Genomic DNA, 14946 nt, shown 5'->3' with positions numbered 1-14946 from the left:
AGACAGGTTCAGTGCCTACTGAAACATTGAGAATAAGTAATGCTTCGCCAGCTACCCAATTATCCCTTAATCTAATCAAATTGATACCTCAAATCAACCATCATAAGAAAAATGGCTATAGGGCTAGGGTTGCAACTCAGTGATGGAGCGCTTGCCTCACACATGTGAAGCACTGGATTTGATCCTCAGCACCACATAAAAATAGGGTATTGTGTCCATTTACCACTAAAAATATTTTTAAAAAAGCAAGGTGGGGACTGGGGTTGTAGCTCAGTGGTAGAGTGCTTGCCTAGCATGCGTGACTCACTGGGTTTGATTCTCAGCACCACATATAAATAAAATAAAGATCCATTGACAACTAAAAAAAAAAAAAGAAAGATGACTACAATTCAAGATCAGGAACTTAACTGGTACCAATAAGAACATACATTCATCAAAACCTTGTCATAAAACTTTGTAGCCAAAATAGGGATTCATAGACTGGATGGGTGGTATTTCACTATTTGGATATGTAAGATATGCACACCTACTATCGAACGGTGCTTTATTTAGGGATCCCTATTGTCTTGTGTGGTAGAGGCATCTTTCCTTGTCTCTGTACTAGCCAACTTTTTTTTTTTTAAGTACAGGTGCACTTAACCTCTGAGTTGCATCCCCAGCCTTTTTATTTTTTATTCCGAGACAGGGTCTTGCTAAGTTGCTTAGACTGATCTTGAACTTGCAATCATTGGGATTGCAGGGATGTGCCACAACACCCAGCTTTATTCAGCATTTTTAATGAATAACTTGTATAAAGAAATATGATAATGGGGCTGGGGTTGTGGCTTAGTGGTAATGTGCTCGCCTGGCATGTGTGAGGCACTGGGTTCAATCCTCAACACTACATAAAAATAAATAAATAAAGCCATTGTGTCCATTACAACTAAAATATATTTTTAAAAAAAGAAATATCATATTTGTAAGTAGTACAAGTTAATATTAGTTGTATGAGAAACAGCGTTAAGAACTGCTGAAGGCATTTAGTAGGGTAAAATGTAAATTCTCATATTTATGCCCACTGATCAAATAAACAAATAAAAAAGGCCTTGTTTGATATAGTAGTCTATATATAAAAAGTTATAAGTAATTTAGAGTTGTTGAACTTAAGCCTGTTACTCTGGAGCAGGTAAAGGATTTGGTGGAAAACACAGAATTTTAAAAAGAGGGGCAATGATGAAACCATTATTTGGTCTAATGAAGATGTGACTTCAGGGTTGAATTTTTATGAATACACATGGAAGAAAGTTAATCCACTGTGTTCCAAAGTAATCAACAAAAGTTACAAGGGAACAGTAGTTACACATGACAGTGGAATCCGTTTTGACATAGTTATACAAGCATGGAATGTATCTTATTCTAATTAGGAAGAACTTTCTAATAATTGTGTGCCTCATAAAGAAGTAGTTCCACATAAATGACAACTTATAAGTGAACATTGAAAAATTGTCTCTTTTGAGTTAAAAAAGATTTTCCATCAGGTGCGAGGGTGAGACAGATGGTTTTCCAGGGTCTCTTATTTTTATACAGTTATTTATAAGTACCTCTTCAGAGAGTGTTTGAAGTCTCTGTATATGGTATCTTCTGACTCTGAGCACATATAAATTATGGTTTAGCAACTTTGGGTGAAATGGCCTTTGGTAGGGAGCTTGAGAACCTTACACCATACATACTGTGGCTAGTTGCAAAGATAGCCTACAAGTTGGCAAACCAAGGCTGAAAATACCATCTAGTCCCCATTACTAAGTTACTAAGTTTTGACTCCAGAGAACAGACTTAGGATTATAAAATAGAGATGCTAGTTTTATTAGGGTACTCTAGCTGAATTCACGTTAATACTAGTTCTAGTCTAGGTCACGCTAACTTGCTGACAGAATTCATTTTAACTAACTTTTTGTATTTTGTATTAAGTTAGTGAAGCCTACAGGGAAATGCTCACAGCAGACAATCTTGATATTGACAACATGAGACACAAAATTCGAGATTATTCCTTATCAGGGGCTTACCGAAAGATCATTATTCGTCCTCAAAATGTCAGCTGGTGAGTAATAAGTCTGGAATGAAGTAGAGCTGAATTACTACATAAAGTTTTTGTCTCATTTATACATTTTCCAGTGCTTAGAACCTAGCATATAAATGTTTAATGTTATTGTTGTTCTTACTACTATTATCACTACTGCTACCAGTTGGTATTTTTCAAGTCATCAAATTAATGAAGGACAAGTGATATAGCTCAGTGATAGAGCACTTGCCTGGCATGCACAAGGCCCTGGGTTTAATCCCCACCACTATAAAGAAAGGGGAGAAAATGAAGCTGTGTTGAATGCAATCATATACTGAAAACAACTTCCTTTACATGTTGTTGACATCCTCAATTATTGAAGAAATGTGTAAAGAATAAACTTTTTTCACTATTTCGAACAAACTGAGATTCATATACAGAGCTATCCCTGAGCGAATTACTCAGTTCTAACTATGAGTTTTCAATAACAATCTGGTTGTTGTAATATCATGTTTCTAGAGAGAAGAGGATACTTGTGTTAATTAATTTTAAAATACTTTAGTAGTATTATCTAGAACTTTATTTGAAAATTTAAAAATGAAATCCTGAACTATTTGCCCATTGCCAGGAAATTCTCTCTTCTTCCTTTTTTCTGTCTGTGGGCTATGAAGTTTTCAGAGTATCTTTCCCAAGGTGTTGATGGTAGTGTAACTACTCTGAAGGAAATGGAGCACCCTGTACAAAATGAAGTTTACTATGTATCAGTATCATATAAAAGAATTTCCATTTAGGGAAGCATTTTGTATCACTGCCATTTGCTGACATCATCTGTCATCTTACTGTATAATATGGAAACAATAATTATATATAAAATATGACCCTAAATTCTGTTATTGAAGAGTTCTACTTATAGTTATTTATAGGCTTATGTGTTTTTCTTGCTAAACAAATGATGAAAACCTTTCAGTGGTGCATGCCTGTAATCCCAGCAACTTGGGAGACTAAGGCAGGAGGATTATGAGTTTGAGACTGAGGCAATTTAGCAAGACCTGTCTCAAAATAAAGTAAAGAGGGTTGAGCACCCCAGGTTCAAACCCCAGTACCACAAAAAAGAAATGGTGATGAGCAACTTAGTACTTTTTTTTTTTTTTTTTTTTGGTGGTGCCAGGAATTGAACCCAGGGCCTTGTGCATGCAAAGCAAGCACTCTACCAACTGAGCTCCAACTTAATACCATTTATGACAGTTCACAGTGACACCTATCTTTTATTATATATTTTATAGGGAAGTAGTTGCATATGATGATCCCAAAATTCCACTTTTCAACACCGATGTGGACAACCTAGAAGGGAAACCACCACCAGTTTTTGCTTCTGGTAAGTTCACTCAATCTTCAGTTCTTTTATCAACTTTTACTTCAGTTCTCTCATATGAAAGTGTAAATTTTTTTTTAATTGTTCTTACAGTCATCAGCACAACCCATCTACTCTGATTTCTATTTTGTGTTTCATCATCTTGATTTCGTGATTATAACTGGAGGCGAGGGCTGGGGAGATAGCTCACTTGGTAGAGTGCTTGCCTCGTAAGCACAAGACCCTGGGTTCAATCCCCAGCACCGCAAAAAAAAACAAAAAACAAAAAAAACTGGAGGCGAGCCACTAAAATAGTCAATCCCCCTGAAAATGAATGAATGTTATAGATAGTTGTGATATTAGGTGATAGACTCTTTCCTCCCCATCTCCCACAGAGAGGCAGCAAAATGAGTGAAAAGTAGAGATTATCATGTCAAATTCTTTCTGTTGTTTTCTATTCCCTTTCTCCCCCTTCCTGCCCTAATTGGGATTTGTTTTGTTGTCTTTTCTTTTTTAGGTTCTTTTTACATGCATTTTTCTCTTGTGCTCTTCTGTAATCTACCCTTTTAATAAAGATTCCTGGATAGAATTACTGTATCACTTCAACTAGTTTATATACTCACAGATCTCTTAACTTCCATGGTCTCATTCTCTGACCCCACTGTGGGAAGTAGAAACCTAAGGAAAGGAGCACAATCTGTGTATTTGTAGAGAGATTATATGATTCTATCCAGTCTGTCTGCAGTGACTGTCATTTTCTGACTGTTTTATTCTTCTTGCCTGGCAGAAGGCAAATACAGGGCTCTGAAAATGGATTTTTCTCTTCCTCCTTCAACTTACGCTACCATGGCTATTCGAGAAGTGCTAAAAATGGACACCAGCATCAAGAACCAGACCCAGATGAATACAACCTGGCTCCGCTAAGTAGTCCCTTATCTGTAGATGAGAAAATGCAGACAAGTGTTTGCTTACTGACTTCCTGTTCATTTATCTCATAATATAGACCCCGATATGGATTTTGAATCTTTGTAGTAAAGGATTATTTGTATTTTTAAAAGTTTTTATTAGCTGAAAGAAATAACTTGCAATATTTGTACATATGAACAAATCCTGAGGATCCTAATTTTAGCTCAGAGAATATAAATTGGTCATAATATACTTTAGGTGCTTAACTCATAATAAAATATCAGCTTTACTGACTTTATAATACTTTGGTTTAAAGTAGCAGTTTTAAGTTTGTTGAATACATGTCGACAACAGGAATTTTTAACATATCCTGAATGGAGTGTACAACAGTGCATTTTAAGAGCAAATGCAACAAAACAAATCTTGATTATGCATAAATAATTTGAGTCCCCATTTATGGATATAAATACAGTAATTTTCATTATGCATCTCATTTGCTGGATTCAGGTAAGCATTTATGTTATTTTTAGTTTGCAATGGCTTTTGCATTTATTATCAATTCCTTGCAGGAGAGTTGCAGTAATAGGGCCCTTTCTCTTAACATAAACATATGTGTTCATTTTTATTGGTTAAGGTCTACTTTTTACTCTAGGTGCCTTTTTATGTTCAGAATTCCTTTCACCAGATTGGTATTTGCTCAAAAATAAATAATGGCAGAGAAGAAAACTTAAATTTTCCAAGGGCTCCTTCTAACAGCAGCATTTACCCTTTGTCATCAATTGCTTAGGTATTTACATTTCTGGCATTGCATAAAACTTTTCTCTGGTGTGAAAGGATAAATATGCCTTTCCAAAGTTGTGTAGCATAATTGTATCAGTTTTTATTTCCTGTCATTTCTAGAGCCAAATGTAATAAATACTTTTTAAAACTCCTTTCTACTGATTATGTAAATAAATGAATACATAAAACTAAATGAAAATGAGAATTTTGTACCTGAATAAAGGGAAGAAACTAAGTGAATGAAAGCTTCTCAGAAATGGTGTTGACAGGGGCTGGGGTTATGGCTCAGTGGTAGAGCACTTGCCTAGCACATGTGAGGCACTGGGTTCAATTCTCAGCACCACATATAAATAAATAAAGGTTCAATAACAACTAAAAAAAATATTTAAAAAAAGAAAAGAAAAACAAGAAATGGTGTTGCACAAAAGTGTGTCTTGATGAGGTGTGAGGTTTGAGAATAACATAAAAGACTATCAAGCCTGGCACGGTGGCACATGCCTGTAATCCCAACAGCTCAGGAGACTGAAGCAAGAGGATCACAAGTTCAAAGCCAGCCTCAGCAACTTAGTGAGTCCTTATTAAGCAACTTAGTGAGATCCTGTCTCAAAATAAAGTATAAAAAGGACTGGGGGTGGGGGCTGGGGTTTTAGCTCAGTAATGGAGCTCTTGCCTAGCTTATGTGAGGCGCTGGGTTTGATCCTCAGCACCACATAAAAATAAATAAAATACAGGTATTGTGTCCTTCTACAACTAACTAAATAAATAAATAAATAACTTGTTTGGAAAAAGGGAGTGGATCTAGGGATGTGACTCAGTGGTTAAGAGCCTCAATCCATAGTACCAAAAAATTTTTTTAAATTAATAAACAAAAGACTATCTAAGGGCATGACTGACTGACTGAGTGACTATTAGACTGGACTCAAGAGGTCCCTCCAGTGTCACTCCCTCACCTGCCAGTGTGCTTTCTTGAGTGGAAAAGAAAGGAATGGAGAAGAGCTGCTATACCAGGAACATCACTCCATGCAGTGTGAAATACATCTGTCCTTTATCTGGCCATGGAAACAAGATTGAGAATAGTCATTCAAAGCCTTTTTTTTTGTTGTTGTTGCTGTGCTGGGGATTGAACCCCGGGCTTTGTGCTTGCGAGGCAAGCACTCTACCACCTGAGCTATCTCCCCAGCCCCAGCCTTTTTCTTTTATTGACCTCCACTACACAGCCAAAGTTAAAGGACTGGAGGAAATGCTGTGGTAAAATTACCCTTTTATCTGACCAATTTCTAGAAATTCTCGTCCTACAAAAACCAAGTTTATTAAATGTATAGTGGTTCTGTCTGTGCTTTCTCGTAATAATCAGTTCCTGTCTTTTGTCAGAATGATTATGAAAATTATTTATGAAGAGGATCTAAGTATTCCTATTGCTAAGTGTATCCAACAGTCCTACATTTATAAATTAACATTTAAAAAAAAAAAAGTGAGACCAAACTTGGTTTCTTCATCTGGGAAATATTTATGGTGTCATGTAATAAGTTAATTTTCCTGGCTACATTAGCAATTTATCAGTTTCTGCATGTCTTTTCTTAAACACCGATGGAAAAGTAATAATTTGAAGTGAATTCTTCACTTTTCAAAAATTTTTTTTTTCATTTTTAGTTGTAGATGGACACAGTGCCTTTATTTTATTTATTTATGTGGTGCTAATGATTGAACAGTGCCTCATGCATGCAAGGCAAGCATTCTACCACTGAGCGACAACTCCATCCCCATCTTCACGCCTTTTTGAGAACTAGGGACATACTGTCTAACTCAAGGGACTTAGTGTGGAATAAGTCATTACCTTCACATAGAATTCAGGTCATTTTAACAATGGGAGGAAGTTTCTCCAAGGTAAATTTACAAAACCTGAAAGAAACCTTAACATAAAAGTATTATAACTTCCTAAATTATTGCCTAAAATAAATAATAAAGGAACATTATTTTTTAGTATAATTAAAACTATTTCCTGCTGGGCATGTTGGCGCATATCTGTAATGCCACTGACTTGGGAGGCTGAGGCAGGAGGATCGAGTGTTCAAAGCCTGTCTGAGCAGGTTAATGAGGCACTTAGCAACTCAGTGAGACCTGTCTCTAAATAAAATATTTTAAAAGGCCTGGGGATGTGGATTAGTGGTTAAGCACTCCTAGATTCAATCCACAGTTTAAAAAAAAAAAAAAACTATTTCCTCAGAAAAGTTAGGTCAATAATCAAGATCATACTAGCAATGTTTTTATTTGTGATTTCATGTTATAGTAATAACTAGACAGCTGTTGTACTTATTAAAAAAGAAAAACCGGGTTGATTCCAGAATTTTCATGGTTACATGTTATAAGTGATAAGTAGATAGATAGCTTAATTAAAAAAAAAAAATACTCATAGGCAGGCACCTATAGTCCCCACTACTAAGGAGGCTGAGGCAGGAGGATCATTTGAGCTGAGGCTGAGGCAGGAGGATCACTTGGGTTTAGAGGCCCACTTGGGCAACATAACAAGACCCCGTGCCACAAAAAAAAGAAAATATCTGGTTGATTCTAGAATCAGCCAAAAAAATTGGTAGCAGCTGCAATTGTACATCAGTACTTGAAACTTTACTATTTGCTCCAGGCAGTACAGATTAGCACAAACTGATATTTTCAGTGGAATATATTTTACATTTTGTGGCCAATTTGCACTTTAAAAGAAAGCATGTATGTATGTATATGTGTGTGTGTACATATACATATGTGTCTCTAGTAACCTGTATATATACATACATATATGTGTGCATTATACAACTACCAGTTTATGCTGATACGTATGTGCTTTCTTGGAGCAAAACAGATGAGGAGCCAGGCATGGTGGTGCCAACCTGTAATCCCAGCGACTCAGGAGGCTGAGATAGGAGGATTGCAGGTTCAAAGATAGCCTTGGCAATTTAGCAAAGCTGTAAGCAACCTAGTGAGACTTATGGTTTGGATGTGAGGTGTCCACCAAAAGCTCAATTGTGAAACAATACAAAAAGGTTCAGAGGAGAAATGATTGGGTTAAGAGTCTTAACCCAATCATTGAATTCATCACCTGATGGGATTGAGTGCTAACTGAAGGCAGGTGGTGTATGGCTGGAGGAGTTGGGGGTGTGGCTTGGGATATATATTTGTATCTAGCAAGTGGAGACCTCTCTCTGCTCCTGATCATCGGCCTGAGCTGCTTCCCTTCACCACACTCTTCTGCCATGATGTTCTGCCTCACCTCAAGCCTCAAGAAACAGAGCCTGCTGTCTATGGATCAAGACCTGATACTGTAAGCCCCTAAATAAACTTTTCCTCCTCTACAGTTGTTCTGGTTGGGTCTTTTAGTCACAGCAGTGAAAAAACTGACTGAAACAGAGTCCCTGTCTCAGAAAATAAAAAGGGCTGGGGATATGGCTCAGTGGTTAAGCACCCTTGGATTCAATCCCTGGTTAAAAAAAAAAAAACAGATTAGGAGAGTAAACCATTTTGTTTCATACATGAAAAAGTAAAAACATTGTAGAGTGTGCTCAGGTTCTGACCTTCATAAGTTGAAAAGAAAGTACTACCAGAGCCAAGGATAACTTTAAGGTTTTTCTTTGTTCGATGGAATCTTTCTTACTTGTGGGGCTATATTTCTATAGGATAGAACTTCTTAATTTTGGACAATGAACACTAAAGAAATATGAACACTGTCTCCAGAGAAAGAAAAGGGGAAAAGTATATGCAACACCTGCTCACAGTTTTCATAGAAGTTAAGATACTTCAGCATATTTAGATTAAGATCCCCTACTATAGATAAGTACTTTTCAAACTTGGATGTGCATAGGAATCACCTAGCAGTCTTCAGAAATTGAAGAATATATTTCAGGACGTCTGAGTAGTATCTGATACTGCATTTCTGACCAACTCCCAGAGGGTGAATATGCTGTTGGTCTGTACACAGTTGAAGTGGCAACCAAGATTCTAGACCAATGGTGGCCACAGTGGCTACATGTAGCTGCACTTGAATTAACTAAAATAAAATTTAAAAGTGAATTCTTCAGCCACAGTAGCCACATTCCAACTGCTTCACAAACACATATGTGGCTAGTGGCTCTGTACTGTGTAGCACTGCCCTCGTTACAAAACCAGTCACCCAAGATAGAAGAGTCTGCTTGATGGGGTATGACACCTGGTAATGCCAGTGACTAAAGACAAATGCCCAGTGGATATGTGTGCAAGTGGGATTACCTTGTATTTAGATTCGGGGCTCTTGCTGGTTTAGGAGTTCACTCTTGAAATAGATCCCTTTCTAGGAAACTTCCTTTAACTCACTTCCATCCCCTTTTCTGACTTTTCCAGAATCACCTGTAGTCCGTTCTTTCTTTTCCACCCTTGTTCTCAACAAGCCCGTGGACATGCCCTTGTCTAGAGGTTTAAGACTCTAATTTTGTTTGTCCGTACAAAAAGTTTATCCCCTAAAAAGTTTAACTGTTATAACCAAAAACTTTCCTTCTTTGCTGTAACTTCTTAGGAAAACAGAAGCTACAAGATGCAAGAATGGGTAGAGAGTCCATATTATTTTGTCCTATGAGAGTACAATGTTGATTTTGTGTTAACAGCTTTTCCACCTGTGCTCCTGAGAAGGTACCAGTATGTAAAAAGATGACAACAGGAAACTGTAATAGAAGTTATCCAAAACCTTGATCTCTTAATATATATTTACTATCCCATCAGAATCTCTATGTGTTTTTCTACAGCAGTTCTGTCCAGTAGAAATACAATGTGAGCCATGTACAGTATTCTTTATTTGTGGGGAATACATTCTAAGACTGCCAGTGGATACCTAAAACCTCAAATAGTATCAACTCTGTAGATGCTCTTTGTTTTTTCCTTATACAAACATAAATGCACAGTAAAGTTAATACTAACTGATAGAGATACTAAAGTTAATACTAACTGATAGAATCGAGGAAGGATGGATCGTATAGAGGAAGATGAGGGGTGAGGAGGGGTAGGGGAAGGAAAAAGAATAGAATGAGACAAACATCATTACCCTATGTACATGTATGATTATGCAAATGGTGTGACTCTACTTCATCTACAACCAAAGAAATAATAGTCGTATCCCATTTGTGTACAATGAATCAAAATAAATTAAAAAAATAATAACTAATATTAAAAGAGAACAATTTTGCCAGTATGCTCTAAGAAAAGTTATATGGATGTGGTCTTTCTCCCTTGCCAATATTTTATTGGTTGACTGCAAGTAACTAAAATCATAGAAAACAACCAAAAGTAAGAGAAACTACTATATGTAATTGATATTTTTCTTGCCACAGTAAGAATATGAAAAGAAACAGGTGAAATTAATTTTATGTATTTTATTTAAGCCAATATACCTAACTATATCATTTCAAGTTTAATATAAAAACTAAATTTTTTACATTCTCTTTTATGTACTAAATCCTCAAACTCTAATGTGTAATTTATACTTACAGTATTTCTTAATTTGGACTAGCTATTTTCCCAGTGCTCAATAGCCACATGTGGCCATTGGCTACCATATTGGACAGTACAGTTCAAGAAAGATCATTTATTTGTTACATGTCATCAGTATAATGGTAGTTTTATCTTGGATATTAAGGTTTAATTTGTAAAATTTTGAATATGTAGGCTAGAAATAAGGCTGGTTAAATGTGATTTTGAATTGCATAGTGTGGAGAAGTTTTATGGTGATTAGGAGTAAATATTTTTCCTATGGGAGCACACATCAGACATGATTGTTAATAGGTTCTGAAATACTTCAGGATGCTTGAAGTTTTCCTTAAGTAGTTAAGATGACACCCTGCAGCTTTCTCTCTTCTATAAATAATACAATGCTAATCCCTGTGCAGCCTCTTTGGATTTTAAATTCCAAATTCATGGGATATAAATTGATGTTTGGGGAATGAGAATAAGAATAGAGGCAGAAGTAAAAGAAAATTGTGTGAGTAGTCAGCACAGAAAACTGAGAACTCAAGTTATACAAAATGGTAAGGCAATTTACGCAGGCCTAAGCTTTTGGTTTTATTTGGTTTTGTTTGTATTAATAACAGCTTTATTGAGATATGATTCATAGACCATATCATTCACTCATTTGAAGTATTCAAGTCAAAGATTTTTTGTGGGGTGGGGGCCAGTATCAGGGATTGAACTCAGGGGCACTCAACCTCTGAGCTCATTCCAGCCCTGTTTGTATTTTATTGAAAGACAAGGTCTCACTGAGTTGCTTAGTATGTCGCCATTTCTGAGACTGGCTTTGAACTTGAGATCCTCCTGTTTCAGCCTCCCAAGCCTCTGGCATTACAGGCATGCACCACCATGCCAGCACAAATGTTTTTAATATAGTCAGAGTTGTCCAACTATTATCACCCCTAAAAGAAACCCCATACCTGTCACATTGCATGCTCACCTTAGCCCCAGCCCCTGGAAACCACTGCTTTCTGCAGTTCCTGTGGATTTGTCTATTCTAGTCACTTGTTCAGGTTTCATCCATGCTGTAGCATATATCAGTACTTCATTCCTTTTTATAGATTAATAATATCCCATGTATGAATATAGCACATTTTGTTTATTCGTTCACCAGCTCATGGACCTTAGGTTTGTTTTCACCTTTTTGCTAAATAATGCTTTTTAAAAAATTAATGCTGTTGAGCCAGGCGCGGTGGCACACACCTGTTATACCAGCAGCTCGGGAGGCTGAGACAGGATTGCAAGTTCAAAGCTAGCCTCAGCAATGGTGAGGTGCTAAGCAACTCAGTGAGACCCTGTCTCTAAATAAAATACTAAACAGGGCTGGGGAGGTGGCTCAGTAATAAAGTGCCCCTGAGTTCAATCCCCAGTACCAAAATATATATGCATATATCAATGCTGTTAACAAACATTTTTGTACAAGTTTTTCTCTAGGGCACACAGGAGTAGAATTTCAGTCATATGGTAACTCTTTAATCTTTGAGGAGCTGTCAGCCTGTTTTCTAAATAATTGCAACATTTTATATTCCCAGTAGAAGTGTATGAAAGGTCTGATTTCTGTTATATCCTCATCAACACTTAGTATTGTCTTTTTTTTAATAGCCATCTTGGCAGGTACAAAGTCGTATCCCACTGTCGTTTGGATTTGTATTTCCATAGTAACTAATTATGTTGAACAACTTTTGTATGCATATTGTCTATTTTTCTATTTTCAGATTTTTAAAGAAAAATCTGTTGAGAACTTTTCCCCATTTAGTGGGTATGAATTTATGTTGTTGAATACTGGGAGTTCTTTATATAGTCTAGGTATACACCCTTTTTAGTATATAATTTAGCAAGTATTTTCTCCCATTCCATCGATTGTCTTCATGTTCCTGAGGGTTGAGTTCTGAGATGTTCTTGTTTCAGATATCATCTGTAAACTCGACCACAGCTTTCCACTCTAAGTGCTTTTGTTTCAACTTATATCTACTCTACCCATAGCATTTGAGAACCAGATACCTGCAAGTAGTCATATGGGGAGCACGACTCTCCTTAAACCAGCACGCACATCTGCTTTTTACAAGCCACATTACTCTTATTTTCTGTACTTTTGTCTTCCTGTTGGCAAAATAATTTTCAACACATAGCTTTATTACATGTTTTGATCTAGGCAAAAATATTTCATTACCAAAACGCTTGGTCAAGAGGACACACATTCGGGCGGGTTATGGCTGAGTGGTAGAGCGCTTGCCTCACATGTGTGAGGCACTGGGTTCAATTCTCAGCACCACATATAAATAAGCAAATTAAATAAAGGTTCATTAACAACTAAGAAAATATTAAAAAATAAAAAAAGACAACAGTCATTCCATTTGGCAAGGAAAGTCATATTTCTTTAAATTGACCCTTTGGGAAGATGACATTGCCTTTGTTGATCTTTTTCCTAATAGTACATGTCCAATAAAGAGGAGCTAAAGTCTGTTTCTTTCCTATGCCACCCTAGCTTTTGGGGCCCCTGTGCATTAATTAGGAGGAAGTCATGATGCAGATAACTTCAAAAAGTGAAAGTCCAAAATTAGAGATAGCTTATTTAAATACAGCACAACTCATTGACATATCTAATCAGCTTTCCTATAGAAAAACATGCATTATTCATTCCAAAAACGTTTACTGCATTCCCAGTTTGTGAAAAGCACTGTGTTGATATCTTTAGGTAGACCTTGTCCTCAAGGAGCTCCTGAAATGAGTTTGTCTGGTATGTCTTCCTGTGCATATGCCAACTGATTGCAGGAGGAAAAACAGCCCAAAGGCATGCAGTAGAAGGCTAGGAATGGGAACCCGGGTAGCATAATGAAGCTATGGGAAGCAAATCAGAAAATGGAAAATTTATTAAGTGGATCATCAAAAGAATGAAGTTCACTGTTTTTCACAAAACTTGGAGAAAAGTTTGTAACATTTTAGAAGTTAAGAATATAATCCTTAGAACACTTGGGGAAAAAAAGAATATAGTCCTTAGAGGTGGAAACAGCTTAGTGGTAGAACATTTGCCTATTATGTGCCAGGCTCTGGGTTTGATCCCTAACACCACAGGGGAAAAAAAAGCACAATGTATTTTATATCTTCAAACAACAAACCTGTTTTTTTGTTGTTGTTGTTTTGGGTTTTTGGGTTTTGGGTTTTTTTTTTTTTGGTACTAGGGATTCAACTTGGAATTCAACGCTACCACTGAGCCATATCCCCAGCCCTATTTTGTATTTTATTTGGAGACGGGTCTCACTGAGTTGCTTAGTGCCTCACTTTTGCTGAGGCTGGCTTCAAACTCGTGATCCTCCTACCTCACCCTCCCAAGTCACTAGCATTACAGGTGTACACCAGGGCACCCAGTCAGACTTTTGATTTCATTGCTTTTCTCAATTGATATCCTGTGTTTGATTCTCCCTGATTTTTGCTTTAATTTTTATTATTTCTTTTTTTTTTATTTGCCTTAGGCTTAAATTGCTCCTTTTTGTAGTTTCCTGTGGTAGAAGGTTAAATTGTTGATTTTAAATCCTTTTCTAACCTATTAGTTTAGTATAAATTTCCCTGTAAATACTAATCTTCATGCATCCTAGAAACTTTGATAAATTATAATTTTATTTTCATAAATTAAAAACATTTTTAAAGGTTTCTTGCTACTTCTTGACCAATGTTTCAATCTTATATCTCTAAATATTTTGAGATTTTCTAGCCATCTTTCTGATCTTCATTTCTAATTTAATTACACTATGATCTGAGCACATAATTTTTATAATTTGTTTTTAAAAATTTCTTCAAGTAGCTGGCCATGGTGGCACTCATCTGTAATCCCAGCAGCTCAGGAGGCTGAGGCAGGAGGATCGTAGTTCAAAGCCAGCCTCAGCAACTTAGCAAGGCCCTAAGCAACTTATCGAGACCCTGTATCAAAGTAAAATATAAGAAGGACAAGGGTATGGTTCAGTAGTTAAGCGCCCCTGGGTTTAATTCCCCCCACAAAATTAAGTGGTTTGATGGTGCTGTTCAGGTCAACTATACCTTTATTGATTTGCTGCCATCCAGAACTACTAATTAAAGAGGGGTGCTGAAGCCTCCAACTATAATAGTGGATTTGCCTGTTTTTCTTTGCAGTTCTATCAGTTTTTGCTTTGCTTATATTCATGCTTTGTTGTTAGATGCAAAAGACTATATGTCTTCTTGGAGAATAACCCCTTTATCATTCTGTAATGCCCTACTTTCTCCCTGGTAATTTTCCTTCTTCAGAAACCTGTGATATCTGAAATTAACATAGCTACTCCCAAATTCTTTTTTTTTTTTTTTTTTTTTTTGAGAGGGAGGCGGGCAGGAACCAGGGATTAAA

At 36.6% G+C, this 14946-nt stretch overlaps 1 protein-coding gene across 2 annotated transcripts in view; it reads left to right on the top strand.

The window, feature by feature from the left end:
• Positions 1-5315, top strand: part of Pus7 (pseudouridine synthase 7) — a 45989-nt gene extending 40674 nt beyond the window's left edge. For both annotated transcript variants that reach the window (XM_047562631.1, XM_047562632.1), the window contains 3 exons: positions 1948-2077; positions 3322-3413; positions 4177-5315. In XM_047562631.1, the coding sequence (XP_047418587.1) occupies positions 1948-2077; positions 3322-3413; positions 4177-4313 (359 nt within the window). In that variant the 3' untranslated portion in view covers positions 4314-5315. The remainder of the gene's footprint in view (positions 1-1947; positions 2078-3321; positions 3414-4176) is intronic.
• Positions 5316-14946: the final 9631 nt, after the last annotated feature.

Source organism: Sciurus carolinensis, chromosome 8 (genome assembly GCF_902686445.1).
Source record: "Sciurus carolinensis chromosome 8, mSciCar1.2, whole genome shotgun sequence".
In the NCBI taxonomy this organism is placed as follows: domain Eukaryota; kingdom Metazoa; phylum Chordata; class Mammalia; order Rodentia; family Sciuridae; genus Sciurus; species Sciurus carolinensis.
This window is presented reverse-complemented; position numbering and strand designations above follow the sequence as displayed.